The sequence below is a fragment of the Mobula birostris genome, chromosome 25 (assembly GCF_030028105.1).
Source record: "Mobula birostris isolate sMobBir1 chromosome 25, sMobBir1.hap1, whole genome shotgun sequence".
Lineage (NCBI taxonomy): Eukaryota > Metazoa > Chordata > Chondrichthyes > Myliobatiformes > Myliobatidae > Mobula > Mobula birostris.
The window spans coordinates 58,574,353-58,593,658 of NC_092394.1; the positions used below are offsets into that span (position 1 = coordinate 58,574,353).

The 19,306-nt window shown below is 51.7% G+C and overlaps 1 protein-coding gene across 1 annotated transcript in view; it reads right to left on the reverse strand.

Annotated features, from left to right (window-relative positions):
• LOC140187873 (glutathione hydrolase 5 proenzyme-like) overlaps window positions 1-18,997 on the reverse strand; it is a 190,659-nt gene extending 171,662 nt beyond the window's left edge. The window contains exon 1 of the mRNA XM_072243675.1: window positions 18,453-18,997. Within this exon, the coding sequence (XP_072099776.1) occupies window positions 18,453-18,907 (455 nt within the window). The 5' untranslated portion in view covers window positions 18,908-18,997. The remainder of the gene's footprint in view (window positions 1-18,452) is intronic.
• Window positions 18,998-19,306: the final 309 nt, after the last annotated feature.

The window sequence follows — 19,306 nt, forward strand, 5'->3', positions numbered from 1 at the left end:
GAGGGTATTGGCACTGTGTCAGATCGGGCACTGGGGAATTGGCACTGTGTTAGGTTGGGCACCAGAAGACAGAGGGTATTGGCACTGTGTCAGGTGACAGAAGACAGAGAGCATTGGCACTGTGTCAGGTCGGACACCAAAAGACAGAGGGTATTGGCACTGTGTCAGATCGGGTACCAGAAGACAGAGGGTATTGGCGCTGTGTCAGATCGGGCACTGGGATATTGGCACTGTGTCAGGTGACAGAAGACAGAGTATATTGGCATTGTGTCAGATCGGGCACTGGGGTATTAGCACTGTGTCAGGTGACAGAAGACAGAGGGTATTGGCACTGTGTCAGATCGGGCACTGGAAGACAGAGGGTATTGGCACCGTGTCAGATCGGGCACTGGAAGACAGAGGGTATTGGCACTGTGTTAGATCGGGCACTGGAAGACAGAGAGTATTGGCACTGTGTCAGATCGGGCACTGGGGTATTGGCACTGTGTTAGGTTGGGCACCAGAAGACAGAGGGTATTGGCTCTGTGTCAGGTGACAGAAGACAGAGTATTGGCACTGTGTCAGGTTGGGCACCAAAAGACAGAGGGTTTTCGCACAGCGTCAGGTCGGGTACCAGAAGACAGAGGGTATTGGCACTGTGTCAGATCGGGCACTGGAAGACAGAGGGTATTGGCACCGTGTCATATCGGGCACTGGAAGACAGAGGGTATTGGCACTGTGTTAGATCGGGCACTGGAAGACAGAGAGTATTGGCACTGTGTCAGATCGGGCACTGGGGTATTGGCACTGTGTTAGGTTGGGCACCAGAAGACAGAGGGTATTGGCTCTGTGTCAGGTGACAGAAGACAGAGTATTGGCACTGTGTCAGGTTGGGCACCAAAAGACAGAGGGTTTTCGCACAGCGTCAGGTCGGGTACCAGAAGACAGAGGGTATTGGCACTGTGTCAGATCGGGCACTGGAAGACAGAGGGTATTGGCACTGTGTCAGGTGACAGAAGACAGAGGGTATTGGCACTGTGTCAGATCGGGCACTGGGGTATTGGCACTGTGTTAGGTGACAGAAGACAGAGGGTATTGGCACTGTGTCAGACGGGCACTGGAAGACAGAGGGTATTGGCACTGTGCAGATTGGGCACTGGAAGAGAGAGGGTATTGGCACGGTGTCAGGTGACAGAAGACAGAGGGTATTGGCACTGTGTCAGATCGGGCACTGGGGTATTGGCACTGTGTTAGGTTGGGCACCAGAACACAGAGGGTATTGGCACTGTGTCAGGTGACAGAAGACAGAGAGTATTGGCACTGTGTCAGATCAGGCACTGGGGTATTGGCACTGTATTAGGTTGGGCACCAGAAGACAGAGGGTATTGGCAATGTGTCAGATCGGGCACCAGAAAACAGAGGTTATTGGCACTGTGTCAGATCGGGCACTGGAAGACAGAGGGTATTGGCACTGTGTCAGATTGGGCACTGGAAGAGAGAGGGTATTGGCACTGTGTCAGGTGACAGAAGACAGAGGGTATTGGCACTGTGTCAGGTCGGGTACCAGAAGACAGAGGGTATTGGCACTGTGTCAGATTGGGCACTGGAAGGCAGAGGGTATTGGCACTGTGACAGGTGACAGAAGACAGAGGGTATTGGCACAGCGTCAGGTCGGGTACCAGAAGACAGAGGGTATTGGCACTGTGTCAGATCGGGCACTGGGGTATTGGCACTGTGTTAGGTTGGGCACCAGAAGACAGAGTGTATTGGCACTGTGTCAGGTGACAGAAGACAGAGGGTATTGGCATGGTGTCAGGTGACAGCAGACAGAGGGTACTGGCACAGTGTCAGGTGACAGAAGACAGAGGGTATTGGCACGGTGTCAGATCGGGCACTGGAAGACAGAGGGTATTGGCACCATGTCAGATCATGCACTGGAAGACAGAGGGTATTGGCACTGTGTCAGATCGGGCACTGTGTTAGGTTGGGCACCAGAAGACAGAGGGTATTGGCACTGTGTCAGATCGGGTACCAGAAGACAGAGGGTATTGGCACTGTGTCAGATCGGGCACTGGAAGACAGAGGGTATTGGCACCATGTCAGATTGGGCACTGGAAGACAGAGGGCATTGGCACTGTGTCAGATCGGGCACTGGGGTATTGGCACTGTGTCAGGTGACAGAAGACAGAGGGTATTGGCACTGTGTCAGATCGGGCACTGGGGTATTGGCACTGTGTTAGGTGACAGAAGACAGAGGGTATTGGCACGGTGTCAGATCGGGCACTGGAAGACAGAGGGTATTGGCACTGTGTCAGATCGGGCACTGGAAGACAGAGGGTATTGGCACAGTGTCAGATCGGGCACTGGGGTATTGGCACTGTGTCAGGTGACAGAAGACAGATGGTATTGGCATGGTGTCAGGTGACAGGAGACAGAGGGTATTGGCACAGTGTCAGGTGACAGAAGACAGAGGGTATTGGCACGGTGTCAGATCGGGCACTGGAAGACAGAGGGTATTGGCACCATGTCAGATCATGCACTGGAAGACAGAGGGTATTGGCACTGTGTCAGATCGGGCACTGTGTTAGGTTGGGCACCAGAAGACAGAGGGTATTGGCACTGTGTCAGATCGGGTACCAGAAGACAGAGGGTATTGGCACTGTGTCAGATCGGGCACTGGAAGACAGAGGGTATTGGCACCATGTCAGATTGGACACTGGAAGACAGAGGGCATTGGCACTGTGTCAGATCGGGCACTGGGGTATTGGCACTGTGTCAGGTGACAGAAGACAGAGGGTATTGGCACTGTGTCAGATCGGGCACTGGGGTATTGGCACTGTGTTCGGTTGGGCACCAGAAGACGGAAGGTATTGGCACTGTGTCAGGTGACAGAAGACAGAGTATTGGCACTGTATCAGGTCGGGCACCTAAAGACAGAGGGTATTGGCACTGTGTCAGATCGGGTACCAGAAGACAGAGGGTATTGGCACTGTGTCAGATCGGGCACTGGAAGACAGAGGGTATTGGCACTGTGTCAGGTGACAGAAGACAGAGGGTATTGGCACTGTGTCAGATCGGGCACTGGAAGACAGAAGGTATTGGCACTGTGTCAGATCGGGCACTGGGGTATTGGCACTGTGTTAGGTTGGGCACCAGAAGACAGAGGGTATTGGCACTGTGTCAGGTGACAGAAGACAGAGGATATTGGCATTGTGTCAGATCGGGTACCAGAAGACAGAGGGTATTGGCACTGTGTCAGATCGGGCACTGGGGTATTGGCACTGTGTCAGATGACAGAAGACAGAGGGTATTGGCACGGTGTCAGATCGGGCACTGGAAGACAGAAGGTATTGGCACTGTGTTAGATCGGGCACTGGGGTATTAGCACTGTGTCAGGTGACAGAAGACAGAGGGTATTGGCACCGTGTCAGATCGGGCACTGGGGTATTGGCACCGTGTCAGGTGACAGAAGACAGAGGGTATTGGCACGGTGTCAGATCGGGCACTGGAAGACAGAGGGTATTGGCACTCTGTCAGGTTACAGAAGACAGAGGGTATTGGCACTGTGTCAGATCGGGCACTGGAAGACAGAGGGAATTGGCACTGTGTCAGATCGGGCACTGGGGTATTGGCACTGTGTTAGGTTGGGCACCAGAAGACATAGGGTATTGGCACTGTGTCAGGTGACAGAAGACAGAGGGTATTGGCACGGTGTCAGATCGGGCACTGGAAGACAGAAGGTATTGGCACTGTGTCAGATCGGGCACTGGGGTATTAGCACTCTGTCAGGTGACAGAAGACAGAGGGTATTGGCACCGTGTCAGATCGGGCACTGGGGTATTGGCACCGTGTCAGGTGACAGAAGACAGAGGGTATTGGCACGGTGTCAGATCGGGCACTGGAAGACAGAGGGTATTGGCACTCTGTCAGGTTACAGAAGACAGAGGGTATTGGCACTGTGTCAGATCGGGCACTGGAAGACAGAGGGAATTGGCACTGTGTCAGATCGGGCACTGGGGTATTGGCACTGTGTTAGGTTGGGCACCAGAAGACATAGGGTATTGGCACTGTGTCAGGTGACAGAAGACAGAGGGTATTGGCACTGTGTCAGATCGGGCACTGGAAGACAGAGGGTATTGGCACTGTGTCAGATTCGGCAGTGGGGTATTGGCACTGTGTTAGGTGACAGAAGACAGAGGGTATTGGCACTGTGTCAGATCGGGCACTGGGGTATTGGCACTGTGTTAGGTGACAGAAGACAGAGGGTATTGGCACGGTGTCAGATCGGGCACTGGAAGACGGAGGGTATTGGCACTGTGTCAGATCGGGCACTGGAAGGCAGAGGGTACTGGCACTGTGTCAGGTCGGGTACCAGAAGACAGAGGGTATTGGCACTGTGTCAGATCGGGCACTGGAAGACAGAGGGTATTGGCACAGTGTCAGATCGGGCACTGGGGTATTGGCACTGTGTCAGGTGACAGAAGACAGAGGGTATTGGCACGGTGTCAGGTGACAGGAGACAGAGGGTATCGGCACAGTGTCAGGTGACAGAAGACACAGGGTATTGGCACGGTGTCAGATCGGGCACTGGAAGACAGAGGGTATTGGCACCATGTCAGATCGTGCACTGGAAGACAGAGGGTATTGGCACTGTGTCAGATTGGACTCTGGGGTATTGGCACTGTGTCAGGTGAAGAAGACAGAGCGTATTGGCACTGTGTTAGGTTGGGCACCAGAAGACAGAGGGTATTAGCACTGTGTCAGGTGACAGAAGACAGAGTATTGGCACTGTGTCAGGTCGGGCACCAAAAGACAGAGGGTATTGGCACTGTGTCAGATCGGGTACCAGAAGACAGAGGGTATTGGCACTGTGTCAGATCGGGCACTGCAAGACAGAGGGTATTGGCACTGTGTCAGATCGGGCACTGGGGTATTGGCACTGTGTCAGGTGACAGAAGACAGAGGGTATTGGCACTGTGTCAGATCGGGCACTGGGGTATTGGCACTGTGTTAGGTTGGGCACCAGAAGACAGAGGGTATTGGCACTGTGTCAGGTGACAGAAGACAGAGTATTGGCACTGTATCAGGTCGGGCACCAAAAGACAGAGGGTATTGGCACTGTGTCAGATCGGGTACCAGAAGACAGAGGGTATTGGCACTGTGTCAGGTGACAGAAGACAGAGGGTATTGGCACTGTGTCAGATCGGGCACTGGAAGACAGAGGGTATTGGCACTGTGTCAGATCGGGCACTGGGGTATTGGCACTGTGTTAGGTTGGGCACCAGAAGGCAGAGGGTATTGGCACTGTGTCAGGTGACAGAAGACAGAGGATATTGGCATTGTGTCAGATCGGGTACCAGAAGACAGAGGGCATTGGCACTGTGTCAGATCGGGCACTGGGGTATTGGCACTGTGTTAGGTTGGGCACCAGAAGGCAGAGGGTATTGGCACTGTGTCAGGTGACAGAAGACAGAGGATATTGGCATTGTGTCAGATCGGGTACCAGAAGACAGAGGGCATTGGCACTGTGTCAGATCGGGCACTGGGGTATTGGCACTGTGTCAGATGACAGAAGACAGAGGGTATTGGCACTGTGTCAGATCGGGCACTGGGGACTTGGCACTGTGTTAGGTTGGGCACCAGAAGACAGAGGGTATTGGCACTGTGTCAGGTGACAGAAGACAGAGAGCATTGGCACTGTGTCAGGTCGGACACCAAAAGACAGAGGGTATTGGCACTGTGTCAGATCGGGTACCAGAAGACAGAGGGTATTGGCGCTGTGTCAGATCGGGCACTGGGATATTGGCACTGTGTCAGGTGACAGAAGACAGAGGGTATTGGCACTGTGTCAGATCGGGCACTGGGGAATTGGCACTGTGTTAGGTTGGGCACCAGAAGACAGAGGGTATTGGCACTGTGTCAGGTGACAGAAGACAGAGAGCATTGGCACTGTGTCAGGTCGGACACCAAAAGACAGAGGGTATTGGCACTGTGTCAGATCGGGTACCAGAAGACAGAGGGTATTGGCGCTGTGTCAGATCGGGCACTGGGATATTGGCACTGTGTCAGGTGACAGAAGACAGAGTATATTGGCATTGTGTCAGATCGGGCACTAGAAGACAGAAAGTATTGGCACTGTGTCGGGTACCAGAAGCAGAGGGTATTGGCACTGTGTCAGGTGACAGAAGACAGAGGGTATTGGCACTGTGTCAGATCGGGCACTGGAAGACAGAGGGTATTGGCACCGTGTCAGATCAGGCACTGGAAGACAGAGGGTATTGGCACTGTGTTAGATCGGGCACTGGAAGACAGAGAGAATTGGCACTGTGTCAGATCGGGCACTGGGGTATTGGCACTGTGTTAGGTTGGGCACCAGAAGACAGAGGGTATTGGCACTGTGTCAGGTGACAGAAGACAGAGAGCATTGGCACTGTGTCAGGTCGGACACCAAAAGACAGAGGGTATTGGCACTGTGTCAGATCGGGTACCAGAAGACAGAGGGTATTGGCGCTGTGTCAGATCGGGCACTGGGATATTGGCACTGTGTCAGGTGACAGAAGACAGAGGGTATTGGCACTGTGTCAGATCGGGCACTGGAAGACAGAGGGCATTGGCACTGTGTCAGATCGGGCACTGGGGTATTGGCACTGTGTCAGGTGACAGAAGACAGAGGGTATTGGCACTGTGTCAGGTGACAGAATACAGAGGATATTGGTATTGTGTCAGATCGGGTACCAGAAGACAGAGGGTATTGGCACTGTGTCAGATCGCGCACTGGGGTATTGGCACTGTGTCAGATGACAGAAGACAGAGGGTATTGGCACTGTGTCAGATCGGGCACTGGGGAATTGGCACTGTGTTAGGTTGGGCACCAGAAGACAGAGGGTATTGGCACTGTGTCAGGTGACAGAAGACAGAGAGCATTGGCACTGTATCAGGTCGGACACCAAAAGACAGAGGGTATTGGCACTGTGTCAGATCGGGTACCAGAAGACAGAGGGTATTGGCGCTGTGTCAGATCGGGCACTGGGATATTGGCACTGTGTCAGGAGACAGAAGACAGAGTATATTGGCATTGTGTCAGATCGGGCACTGGGGTATTAGCACTGTGTCAGGTGACAGAAGACAGAGGGTATTGGCACTGTGTCAGATCGGGCACTGGGGTATTGGCACCGTGTCAGGTGACAGAAGACAGAGGGTATTGGCACGGTGTCAGATCGGGCACTGGAAGACAGAGGGTATTGGCACTCTGTCAGGTTACAGAAGACAGAGGGTATTGGCACTGTGTCAGATCGGGCACTGGAAGACAGAGGGAATTGGCACTGTGTCAGATCGGGCACTGGGGTATTGGCACTGTGTTAGGTTGGGCACCAGAAGACAGAGTGTATTGGCACTGTGTCAGGTGACAGAAGACAGAGGGTATTGGCACTGTGTCAGATCGGGCACTGGAAGACAGAGGGTATTGGCACTGTGTCAGATTGGGCACTGGGGTATTGGCACTGTGTTAGGTGACAGAAGACAGAGGGTATTGGCACTGTGTCAGATCGGGCACTGGGGTATTGGCACTATGTTAGGTGACAGAAGACAGAGGGTATTGGCACGGTGTCAGATCGGGCACTGGAAGACGGAGGGTATTGGCACTGTGTCAGATCGGGCACTGGAAGGCAGAGGGTACTGGCACTGTGTCAGGTCGGGTACCAGAAGACAGAGGGTATTGGCACTGTGTCAGATCGGGCACTGGAAGACAGAGGGTATTGGCACAGTGTCAGATCGGGCACTGGGGTTTTGGCACTGTGTCAGGTGACAGAAGACAGAGGGTATTGGCACGGTGTCAGGTGACAGGAGGCAGAGGGTATCGGCACAGTGTCAGGTGACAGAAGACAGAGGGTATTGGCACGGTGTCAGATCGGGCACTGGAAGACAGAGGGTATTGGCACCATGTCAGATCGTGCACTGGAAGACAGAGGGTATTGGCACTGTGTCAGATCGGACTCTGGGGTATTGGCACTGTGTCAGGTGACAGAAGACAGAGGGTATTGGCACTGTGTCAGATCGGGCACTGGGGTATTGGCACTGTGTTAGGTTGGGCACCAGAAGACAGAGGGTATTGGCACTGTGTCAGGTGACAGAAGACAGAGTATTGGCACTGTATCAGGCCGGGCACCAAAAGACAGAGGGTATTGGCACTGTGTCAGATCGGGTACCAGAAGACAGAGGGTATTGGCACTGTGTCAGGTGACAGAAGACAGAGGGTATTGGCACTGTGTCAGATCGGGCACTGGGGTATTGGCACTGTGTTAGGTTGGGCACCAGAAGGCAGAGGGTATTGGCACTGTGTCAGGTGACAGAAGACAGAGGATATTGGCATTGTGTCAGATCGGGTACCAGAAGACAGAGGGCATTGGCACTGTGTCAGATCGCGCACTGGGGTATTGGCACTGTGTCAGATGACAGAAGACAGAGGGTATTGGCACTGTGTCAGATCGGGCACTGGGGACTTGGCACTGTGTTAGGTTGGGCACCAGAAGACAGAGGGTATTGGCACTGTGTCAGGTGACAGAAGACAGAGGGTATTGGCACTGTGTCAGATCGGGCACTGGAAGACAGAGGGTATTGGCACTGTGTCAGATTGGGCACTGGGGTATTGGCACTGTGTTAGGTGACAGAAGACAGAGGGTATTGGCACTGTGTCAGATCGGGCACTGGGGTATTGGCACTATGTTAGGTGACAGAAGACAGAGGGTATTGGCACGGTGTCAGATCGGGCACTGGAAGACGGAGGGTATTGGCACTGTGTCAGATCGGGCACTGGAAGGCAGAGGGTACTGGCACTGTGTTAGGTCGGGTACCAGAAGACAGAGGGTATTGGCACTGTGTCAGATCGGGCACTGGAAGACAGAGGGTATTGGCACAGTGTCAGATCGGGCACTGGGGTATTGGCACTGCGTCAGGTGACAGAAGACAGAGGGTATTGGCACGGTGTCAGGTGACAGGAGACAGAGGGTATCGGCACAGTGTCAGGTGACAGAAGACAGAGGGTATTGGCACGGTGTCAGATCGGGCACTGGAAGACAGAGGGTATTGGCACCATGTCAGATCGTGCACTGGAAGACAGAGGGTATTGGCACTGTGTCAGATCGGACTCTGGGGTATTGGCACTGTGTCAGGTGAAGAAGACAGAGCGTATTGGCACTGTGTCAGGTGACAGAAGACAGAGTATTGGCACTGTGTCAGGTCGGGCACCATAAGACAGAGGGTATTGGCACTGTGTCAGATCGGGTACCAGAAGACAGAGGGTATTGGCACTGTGTCAGATTGGGCACTGGAAGACAGAGGGTATTGGCACTGTGTCAGATCGGGCACTGGGGTATTGGCACTGTGTCAGGTGACAGAAGACAGAGGGTATTGGCACTGTGTCAGATCGGGCACTGGGGTATTGGCACTGTGTTAGGTTGGGCACCAGAAGACAGAGGGTATTGGCACTGTGTCAGGTGACAGAAGACAGAGTATTGGCACTGTATCAGGTCGGGCACCAAAAGACAGAGGGTATTGGCACTGTGTCAGATCGGGTACCAGAAGACAGAGGGTATTGGCACTGTGTCAGGTGACAGAAGACAGAGGGTATTGGCACTGTGTCAGATCGGGCACTGGAAGACAGAGGGTATTGGCACTGTGTCAGATCGGGCACTGGGGTATTGGCACTGTGTTAGGTTGGGCACCAGAAGGCAGAGGGTATTGGCACTGTGTCAGGTGACAGAAGACAGAGGATATTGGCATTGTGTCAGATCGGGTACCAGAAGACAGAGGGCATTGGCACTGTGTCAGATCGCACACTGGGGTATTGGCACTGTGTCAGATGACAGAAGACAGAGGGTATTGGCACTGTGTCAGATCGGGCACTGGGGACTTGGCACTGTGTTAGGTTGGGCACCAGAAGACAGAGGGTATTGGCACTGTGTCAGGTGACAGAAGACAGAGAGCATTGGCACTGTGTCAGGTCGGACACCAAAAGACAGAGGGTATTGGCACTGTGTCAGATCGGGTACCAGAAGACAGAGGGTATTGGCGCTGTGTCAGATCGGGCACTGGGATATTGGCACTGTGTCAGGTGACAGAAGACAGAGGGTATTGGCACTGTGTCAGATCGGGCACTGGAAGACAGAGGGTATTGGCACTGTGTCAGATCGGGCACTGGGGTATTGGCACTGTGTCAGGTGACAGAAGACAGAGGGTATTGGCACTGTGTCAGGTGACAGAAGACAGAGGATATTGGCATTGTGTCAGATCGGGTACCAGAAGACAGAGGGTATTGGCACTGTGTCAGATCGCGCACTGGGGTATTGGCACTGTGTCAGATGACAGAAGACAGAGGATATTGGCATTGTGTCAGATCGGGTACCAGAAGACAGAGGGTATTGGCACTGTGTCAGATCGCGCACTGGGGTATTGGCACTGTGTCAGATGACAGAAGACAGAGGGTATTGGCACTGTGTCAGATCGGGCACTGGGGAATTGGCACTGTGTTAGGTTGGGCACCAGAAGACAGAGGGTATTGGCACTGTGTCAGGTGACAGAAGACAGAGAGCATTGGCACTGTGTCAGGTCGGACACCAAAAGACAGAGGGTATTGGCACTGTGTCAGATCGGGTACCAGAAGACAGAGGGTATTGGCGCTGTGTCAGATCGGGCACTGGGATATTGGCACTGTGTCAGGTGACAGAAGACAGAGTATATTGGCATTGTGTCAGATCGGGCACTGGGGTATTAGCACTGTGTCAGGTGACAGAAGACAGAGGGTATTGGCACTGTGTCAGATCGGGCACTGGAAGACAGAGGGTATTGGCACCGTGTCAGATCGGGCACTGGAAGACAGAGGGTATTGGCACTGTGTTAGATCGGGCACTGGAAGACAGAGAGTATTGGCACTGTGTCAGATCGGGCACTGGGGTATTGGCACTGTGTTAGGTTGGGCACCAGAAGACAGAGGGTATTGGCTCTGTGTCAGGTGACAGAAGACAGAGTATTGGCACTGTGTCAGGTTGGGCACCAAAAGACAGAGGGTTTTCGCACAGCGTCAGGTCGGGTACCAGAAGACAGAGGGTATTGGCACTGTGTCAGATCGGGCACTGGAAGACAGAGGGTATTGGCACCGTGTCATATCGGGCACTGGAAGACAGAGGGTATTGGCACTGTGTTAGATCGGGCACTGGAAGACAGAGAGTATTGGCACTGTGTCAGATCGGGCACTGGGGTATTGGCACTGTGTTAGGTTGGGCACCAGAAGACAGAGGGTATTGGCTCTGTGTCAGGTGACAGAAGACAGAGTATTGGCACTGTGTCAGGTTGGGCACCAAAAGACAGAGGGTTTTCGCACAGCGTCAGGTCGGGTACCAGAAGACAGAGGGTATTGGCACTGTGTCAGATCGGGCACTGGAAGACAGAGGGTATTGGCACTGTGTCAGGTGACAGAAGACAGAGGGTATTGGCACTGTGTCAGATCGGGCACTGGGGTATTGGCACTGTGTTAGGTGACAGAAGACAGAGGGTATTGGCACTGTGTCAGACGGGCACTGGAAGACAGAGGGTATTGGCACTGTGCAGATTGGGCACTGGAAGAGAGAGGGTATTGGCACGGTGTCAGGTGACAGAAGACAGAGGGTATTGGCACTGTGTCAGATCGGGCACTGGGGTATTGGCACTGTGTTAGGTTGGGCACCAGAACACAGAGGGTATTGGCACTGTGTCAGGTGACAGAAGACAGAGAGTATTGGCACTGTGTCAGATCAGGCACTGGGGTATTGGCACTGTATTAGGTTGGGCACCAGAAGACAGAGGGTATTGGCAATGTGTCAGATCGGGCACCAGAAAACAGAGGTTATTGGCACTGTGTCAGATCGGGCACTGGAAGACAGAGGGTATTGGCACTGTGTCAGATTGGGCACTGGAAGAGAGAGGGTATTGGCACTGTGTCAGGTGACAGAAGACAGAGGGTATTGGCACTGTGTCAGGTCGGGTACCAGAAGACAGAGGGTATTGGCACTGTGTCAGATTGGGCACTGGAAGGCAGAGGGTATTGGCACTGTGACAGGTGACAGAAGACAGAGGGTATTGGCACAGCGTCAGGTCGGGTACCAGAAGACAGAGGGTATTGGCACTGTGTCAGATCGGGCACTGGGGTATTGGCACTGTGTTAGGTTGGGCACCAGAAGACAGAGTGTATTGGCACTGTGTCAGGTGACAGAAGACAGAGGGTATTGGCAATGTGTCAGATCGGGCACCAGAAGACAGAGGGTATTGGCACTGTGTCAGATCGGGCACTGGAAGACAGAGGGTATTGGCACTGTGTCAGATTGGGCACTGGGGTATTGGCACTGTGTTAGGTTAGGCACCAGAAGACAGAGGGTATTGGCACTGTGTCAGGTGACAGAAGACAGAGAGTATTGGCACTGTGTCAGGTCGGGTACCAGAAGACAGAGGGTATTGGCACTGTGTCAGATTGGGCACTGGGGTATTGGCACTGTGTTAGGTTGTGCACCAGAAGACAGAGGGTATTGGCACTGTGTCAGGTGACAGAAGACAGAGAGTATTGGCACTGTGTCAGGTCGGGTACCAGAAGACAGAGGGTATTGGCACTGTGTCAGATCGGGCACTGGAAGACAGACGGTATTGGCACTGTGTCAGATCGGGCACTGGGGTATTGGCACGGTGTCAGATCGGGCACTGGGGTATTGGCACTGTGTCAGATCGGGCACTGCAGTATTGGCACGGTGTCAGGTGACAGAAGACAGAGGGTATTGGCATGGTGTCAGATCGGGCACTAGGGTATTGGCGCGGTGTCAGATCGGGCACTGGGGTATTGGCACGGTGTCAGGTAACATAAGGCAGAGGGTATTGGCACGGTGTCAGGTGACAGAAGGCAGAGGGTGACCAAATCTCTGCCTTTATTTCGGAAGGGCTGCAGGGACAAGCCAGGGAAGGTCAGCGTGGTTTTGTTCATGGGAGATGATAGGACAGAACTGTACATTATAGCACAATACAAGCCCTTTACCTATTCATTGTCATGCAGAGCAAAATAACCCAGCAATCGCCCCCGTTTAATCCTACCCTAATCACAGGACTACCGCTACGTCTCTGGTGTGTGGGAGAAAAGCAGAGTACTCAGAGGAAACACAGGCTTACAAACTCCATGCAAGCAGCGGTGGGCATTGAACCCATGTCGCATGTACAGTACGGTGCTGTGTTAACCACTGTGCTACCCCACGGTACCTACACGAAAATCAGTCTAACCCTGCCCTTATACAGAGCCATCCATTTTTCAACAATTCACATGCCCATATAAGATTGTCCATAATGCATCTGCTTCCACAGCAGTCCTCAAATGGTACTCTATGCAGCTACGCTCTCCGTGTAAAAAAGTTACTTCTGACATCACATAGAAACATAGAAAACCTACAGCACAATACAAGCCCTTCAGCCAACAACGCTGTCCCCAACATGAACTTACTTTAGAAATTACCTAGGCTTACCCATAGCCCTCAATTTTTCTAAGCTCCGTGTACCTATCCAGGAGTCTTTTAAAAGACCCTATCATATCCGCCTCCACCACCATCGCCGATAGCCCATTCCACACACTCACCACTCTCTGTGTAAAAAACTTACCCCTGACATCTCCTCTGTACCTGCTTCCAAACACCTTAAAACTGTGCCCTTTCACGTTAGCCATTTCAGCCCTGGGAAAAAGCCTCTGACTATCCACATGATCAATGCCTCTCATCATCTTATACACTTCTATCATGTCACTTCTCATCCTCCGTCGCTCCAAGGAGAAAAGGCCGAGTTCACTCAACCTATTCTCATAAGGCATGCTCCCCAATCCAGGCAACATCCATATCCTTGTAAATCTCCTCTGCACCCTTTCTATGGTTTCCACATCCTTCCTATAGTGAGGTGACCAGAACTGAGCACAGTACTCCAAGTGGAGTCTGACCAGGGACCTATATAGCTGCAACATTACCTCTCGGTTCTTAAACTCAATCCCACGGTTGATGAAGGCCAATGCACCCTTATACCTCCCTCCTATCATCTTTAAATTATGCCCCCTGGAATTAGCCATTTCTGCCCTGGGAAAAAGTCTCTGACTATCCATGTCTCACACCTTTAACTATTTTTGTAGAGGAGACCACAATGTGGTAAATGTTGTCTACAGGGAGACATTGGCATGATCGCACTGGTAGACCGGTCTGGAAAGTTAGATCACCTTCAATCCAGGGTGGATGAACCAAAAGGATACAAGGTTGGTTGGTGGTTGGAGACTTTATGTGGTAGTGGAGGATTATTCTTCAGACTGCAAGCTTGAGATAGTTTGGTGTTTTGCTTATCATCTATGCTCACAATCTGAATCACAATGTCATTAACATGGTTAATAAGTTAGCAGATGATGCAGTTTGTCTAAGATTACGACAGGATTTAGATCAACTGGGGCTAAGGAATAGCAGATGGAATTCAAATCAGACAAGTGTGAGGTGGGGGATTTTGGTGAGTAAATCAGGCAGTACTTACATAGCAAACAGTACTAGAACAGAGAAACCCAAGGGTACAGATAAGTCGCAACACAGTAGACAGGGTAAAGAAAAAGCATCAGCACACTTGTCTTCAGCAGTCAGGACAACGAGTGCAGGAATTCGGAACATCATCTCACAGCCATACAAGATGTCATTGAGATCTCATTGGGACCATCGTACGGGATCCCAGTAAGATGTCATTGGGAGTATCGTACAGGATGTCACGGAGATCTCATTGGGAGTATTGTACGGGATGTCACGGAGATCTCATTGGGAGTATCGTATGGGATGTCACTAAGATCTCACTTGGAGTATTGTATGGGATGTCACTAAGATCTCATTGGGAGTATCATACAGGATGTCACTGAGATCTCATTGGGAGTATCGCACAGGACGTTGCTGAGATCTCATTGGGAGTATCGTACAGGACATCGCAGAGAACTCATTGGGAGTATTGTACGGGATGTCACTGAGAGCTCATTGAGAGTATCGTATGGGATGTCACTGAGGACTTATTGGGAGTATCATACGGGATGTCACTGAGATCTCATTGGGGGTATCGTACAGGACATTGCTGAGATCTCATTGGGAGTATTGTACAAGACGTCACTGAGATCTCATTGGGAGTATCGTATTCATTCAGCTATAGGAAGGATGTTGTTAATCTGGAAAGGATAGAGAAAAGATTTTGGATGCACATGATTTTGCAGAATCACTCAACAAACCACAGCACACACTGTCAGGTCAATATCAGCAGCACACACCACATGCACACTGCTTTGCTAGGATCTCCAAACTGGCATTATCATGTGGGACTATAACATTGTCACCATCACTGTAATGTGGTTGACATAGGCAGGCCTGGCAACTCTGTACTCTGGGGTAGGGAATTCTTGGACGAGACAGCAGTGTAAAATGAGGAGTTGGCATTACACTGTTAGTCAAGGTGTGCTTTTCTTCAGTAAGAAGTGAGAACGATGCTAGGAGGCTCCTGAAATAAGTCGGTACAGTGTGTAACAGTGAACAGGATGTGCTTCGTTAGAGCTAGCAAGTTATACAGGCCCTTCGATCACATGGTACATGTTGATAAAGATGCACTTTTGAGCCAGGCCCATTGCCAGTGTTTGACCAACTTCTCTCTAAACTTCCTGATGAAGGGTCTCAGAACAAAACAGACTCTTTGTTCCTTTACATAGATGCTGCCTGTCCTGCTGAGTTCCTCCAGCATTTGTGCATTTTACTCTGGATTTCCAGTATCTGTAGAATCTCTTGTTTATCAATACATCCAAATAACTTTTAAATGTTGTTAATGTACTGGCCTTTACCACTCCTCTGACAACTCATTCCATATGCTGACCTCCCTCTGGATGAATAAATTTGCCACTCATATTCCTATTAAATCTCTCCCTTCTCACCTTAAACCTATGCCCTCTAGTTCCTGATTTCCCAGTGCTGGGGAAAAGACTACATTCTAGTTCCTGACGGGGAAAAGACTGCATTCTTTTCTGTGCCCCTCATGGTCTGATACACTTCTGTAAGATGTTCCCCTAGTCTGCTATGTTCCAAAAGACAAAGTCAACCTCTCCCGATAACTCAGTTCTTGACAACATCCTCATAAAACTTTTCAGCACCCTTTCCAGCATAATAGCATCTTTCCTATAACGGAGTGACCAGAACTGAACACGAACATTCCAAATGCAACATCAGTAACATCTTGTAGAACTGCAACGTAACCTCCCCACTGCTATACCCAGAGTCCTGACTGATGAGGGCCAGTGTGTCCTCACCAACCTCTCTACTTGTGCCACTTTCAGGAACGATGTACTTGTTTTCCAGGGTGCCTATGTTCTACAATAGTCCATGGGGCCCTGCCTGTCACTGTGAAAGTCTTCCCAAATGCAACACCTCAGATGTATCTTCATTTGCCATTCCACGGCCCACTTAACCAGCTGATCAAGTTCCCTCTGTAGCTATTGTCTGTAATCTCCCTCCCATGACTTGTATGTTCTCATTCAAATCATTGATGCAGATCCAACACCATGGGGGCAGCACTGAATCCTGGGAAACCCTACTGGTCGCAGGCATCCAGCCCAAGAGACAACATCCCACCATAACCCTCAGCTTCCCACCATCCAGCCAGTTTGCCTGGATCCCGAGTGATCTCACCTTCTCAGCAACCTTCCATAAAGGAGCAGAGGAGGTTCACCAGGTTGATTCCAGAGGTGAGGGGGTTAGACTATGACGAGAGATTGAGTCACCTGGGACTGTACTGGTTGGAAATCAGAAGGGTGAGAGGAGATCTTATAGAAACATATAAAATTATGAAAGGGATAGATAAGATAGAGGCAGGAAGGTTGTTTCCACTGGTAGGTGAGACTGGAACGAGGGAACGAGGGAAGATTCAGGGGAGAAGATTTAGGACGGAGATGAGGAGGAACTGCTTTTCCCAGAGGGTGGTGAATCTGTGGAATTCTCTGCCCAATGAAGCAGTGGACGCTCCGTCAGCAAATATATTTAAGTCAAAGTTGGACAGATTTTTGCAGAGTAGGGGAATGAAGGGTTCTGGGAAAAGGCAGGTAGGTGGAGATGAGTCCATGGTCAGATCAGCCATGATCTTACTGAATGGTGGAGTAGGCTCGACGGGCCAGATGGCCGACTCCTGCTCCTATTTCTTGTGTTCTAATGTAAAACAATACTGCACAGCACATCTCTTTGGCCCACAATGTTTTGCCAACCTTTGAACTTATCCTAAGATCAACCTAACCCTTCTTTCCCACATAGCCTCCATTTTTCAATCATCCATATGCTTATCCAAGAGTTTCTTAAATGCCCCAAATGTATCTGCCTCTACCACCCCCATGCAGAGCATTTCACACACCCATCACTGTGTAAAAAAAAAACTTCACCTCTGACATCCTCCTGCAAGTCACCTTAAAATTATGCCCCTTGTTTTAGCAATTCCACCCCAGGGAAAGTCAATGGCTGTCTACTCGATCTATGCCTCTTGTCATCTTACACACCTCTATCAAGTCAAAAAGTTACCATGCAAGGCCTTCCTGAAGACACACACACACACACACACACACACACACACACTCACTCACACACACTCACACAATGCTGGAGGAACTCAGCAGACTGCTGGGACTACTGCCAACTCTCTTCAAGGGACTCTGATCCTGAAAAAGCTTAAATCGTCCCTACTGTGAAGTCTGTTGGAGGGATGTCTACCCTGAAGAAGTTTATATCTTAGGCTTGCTGAGTTCCTCCAGCACTGTGCGTGTGTGTTGCTCAGGTTTTCCAGCATCTGCAGATTTTCTCCTGTCTATGCACCATATGGACCCCATCTACTACGCTCCCTCGTCGACCTTGGTTACCTCTTCAAAATCAGAACTCGTGAGAGTCGAACCCTTTGTGTATGAGATAGCGTGCCAAGGGTTTGTATCTGCTGTGTAATAATGAGCCGGGCACTGGGCAAATGCATGGAGCTGGACCAGTTGTGGGAATGAGTTAACGTTGTCCGGACGTTTCGGTGGGAGTTGGGGGCGGGGGGCTGCTGTGGATTGGTCGATGGTCTGTGTATCGGTGGAGGGAGGGGAGCGGACTGTATGGGACCGCTCAGCTCTTGACCCTGTATGTGTTGTGAACAGCTCCGGAACACTGTGGTGGATGTCTGTGTATGGGGAGCGTGGGAGCTGTAACTGAACTGAGTCCGGAGTCCTGCCCCTGTCCCTGTCCCTGTCCATGTCCTCAGCGCCCGGCATCTTGCTGGCTACTACTGAGCGAAGCACAGGATTTTGCTGTCTATTAACGGGTGCAATTGTGTTTCTATGCCCAAGATCATACTGTGCATAGGTGAGGTCTGCCTGTTTACCTTATCCCGGGGCCCGGCCCGCCCTGCTCTGCTCTTACCTGCCGACCTGCGAGCACCGTCGGGAATCAGCGGCCACGGCAGCTTGCGAGTACGGGGCGTGCGGAGGACAGCACGGTCTCCGCGCCAAGAACACCAGCACCCCGACAGCCACCAGCAGCCCCAGCAGCAGCAGCGCCAGCAGCAGCCAGCAGCAGCCCTTCCACCGCTTCATGTCCGTCCGCATCGCGATGGGCCGAGCCACACGCTCTCCACACAGCCTCTGCCTTCGCTCCCGCTCCGCGCCCTCCCGCAGCCTGTCCGCTTCTGCACCCCCGGCTCTGGGGTGCAGTTCTGTCCTCTCTTGCTCCTTCGGATCCAACGTGCGTTCCTTCCTCTCCTCCTGCAGTCCACTAATACTGTATTCTACCCCCACCCCCCTCCCGCTGTGGGCGGGGGATTCCCGCTCCCATTTCCTGGATCTCGGCGAATTGAAGTTGCTTAAGATTCTAACCATTCCGGGAGAGCTCAGAGTCCTGAGGTCTTCAGCAGAAAGCAGAGGCAAGAATGGGGACCCTCCGGCATGTCCCACCTGCGTGGCTACCTTCCCTCCTCTCCCGCCATATCTTGATCCATTCAGCATTAACGCTCCCAGCTAGAGAAAGAGACACAAAATGCTGGAGGAACTCAGCAGGTCAGGCAGTATCTACGGAAAGGATTAAACAGTCAATGTTTCCTGGTGAAGGGTTTCGCTGGTGAATTCCTCTCCAAAGATGCTGCCTGACCTGCTGAGTTCCTCCACATTTTGTGTGTGTCGATGTACTTCCAGCAATATAAAAGCTCTTGTGTTTAAGGTATGCATCTACCTTTGGTCAGTGATTTTCCTCCGTATGGGGAATTCCACAGGACCACTTAT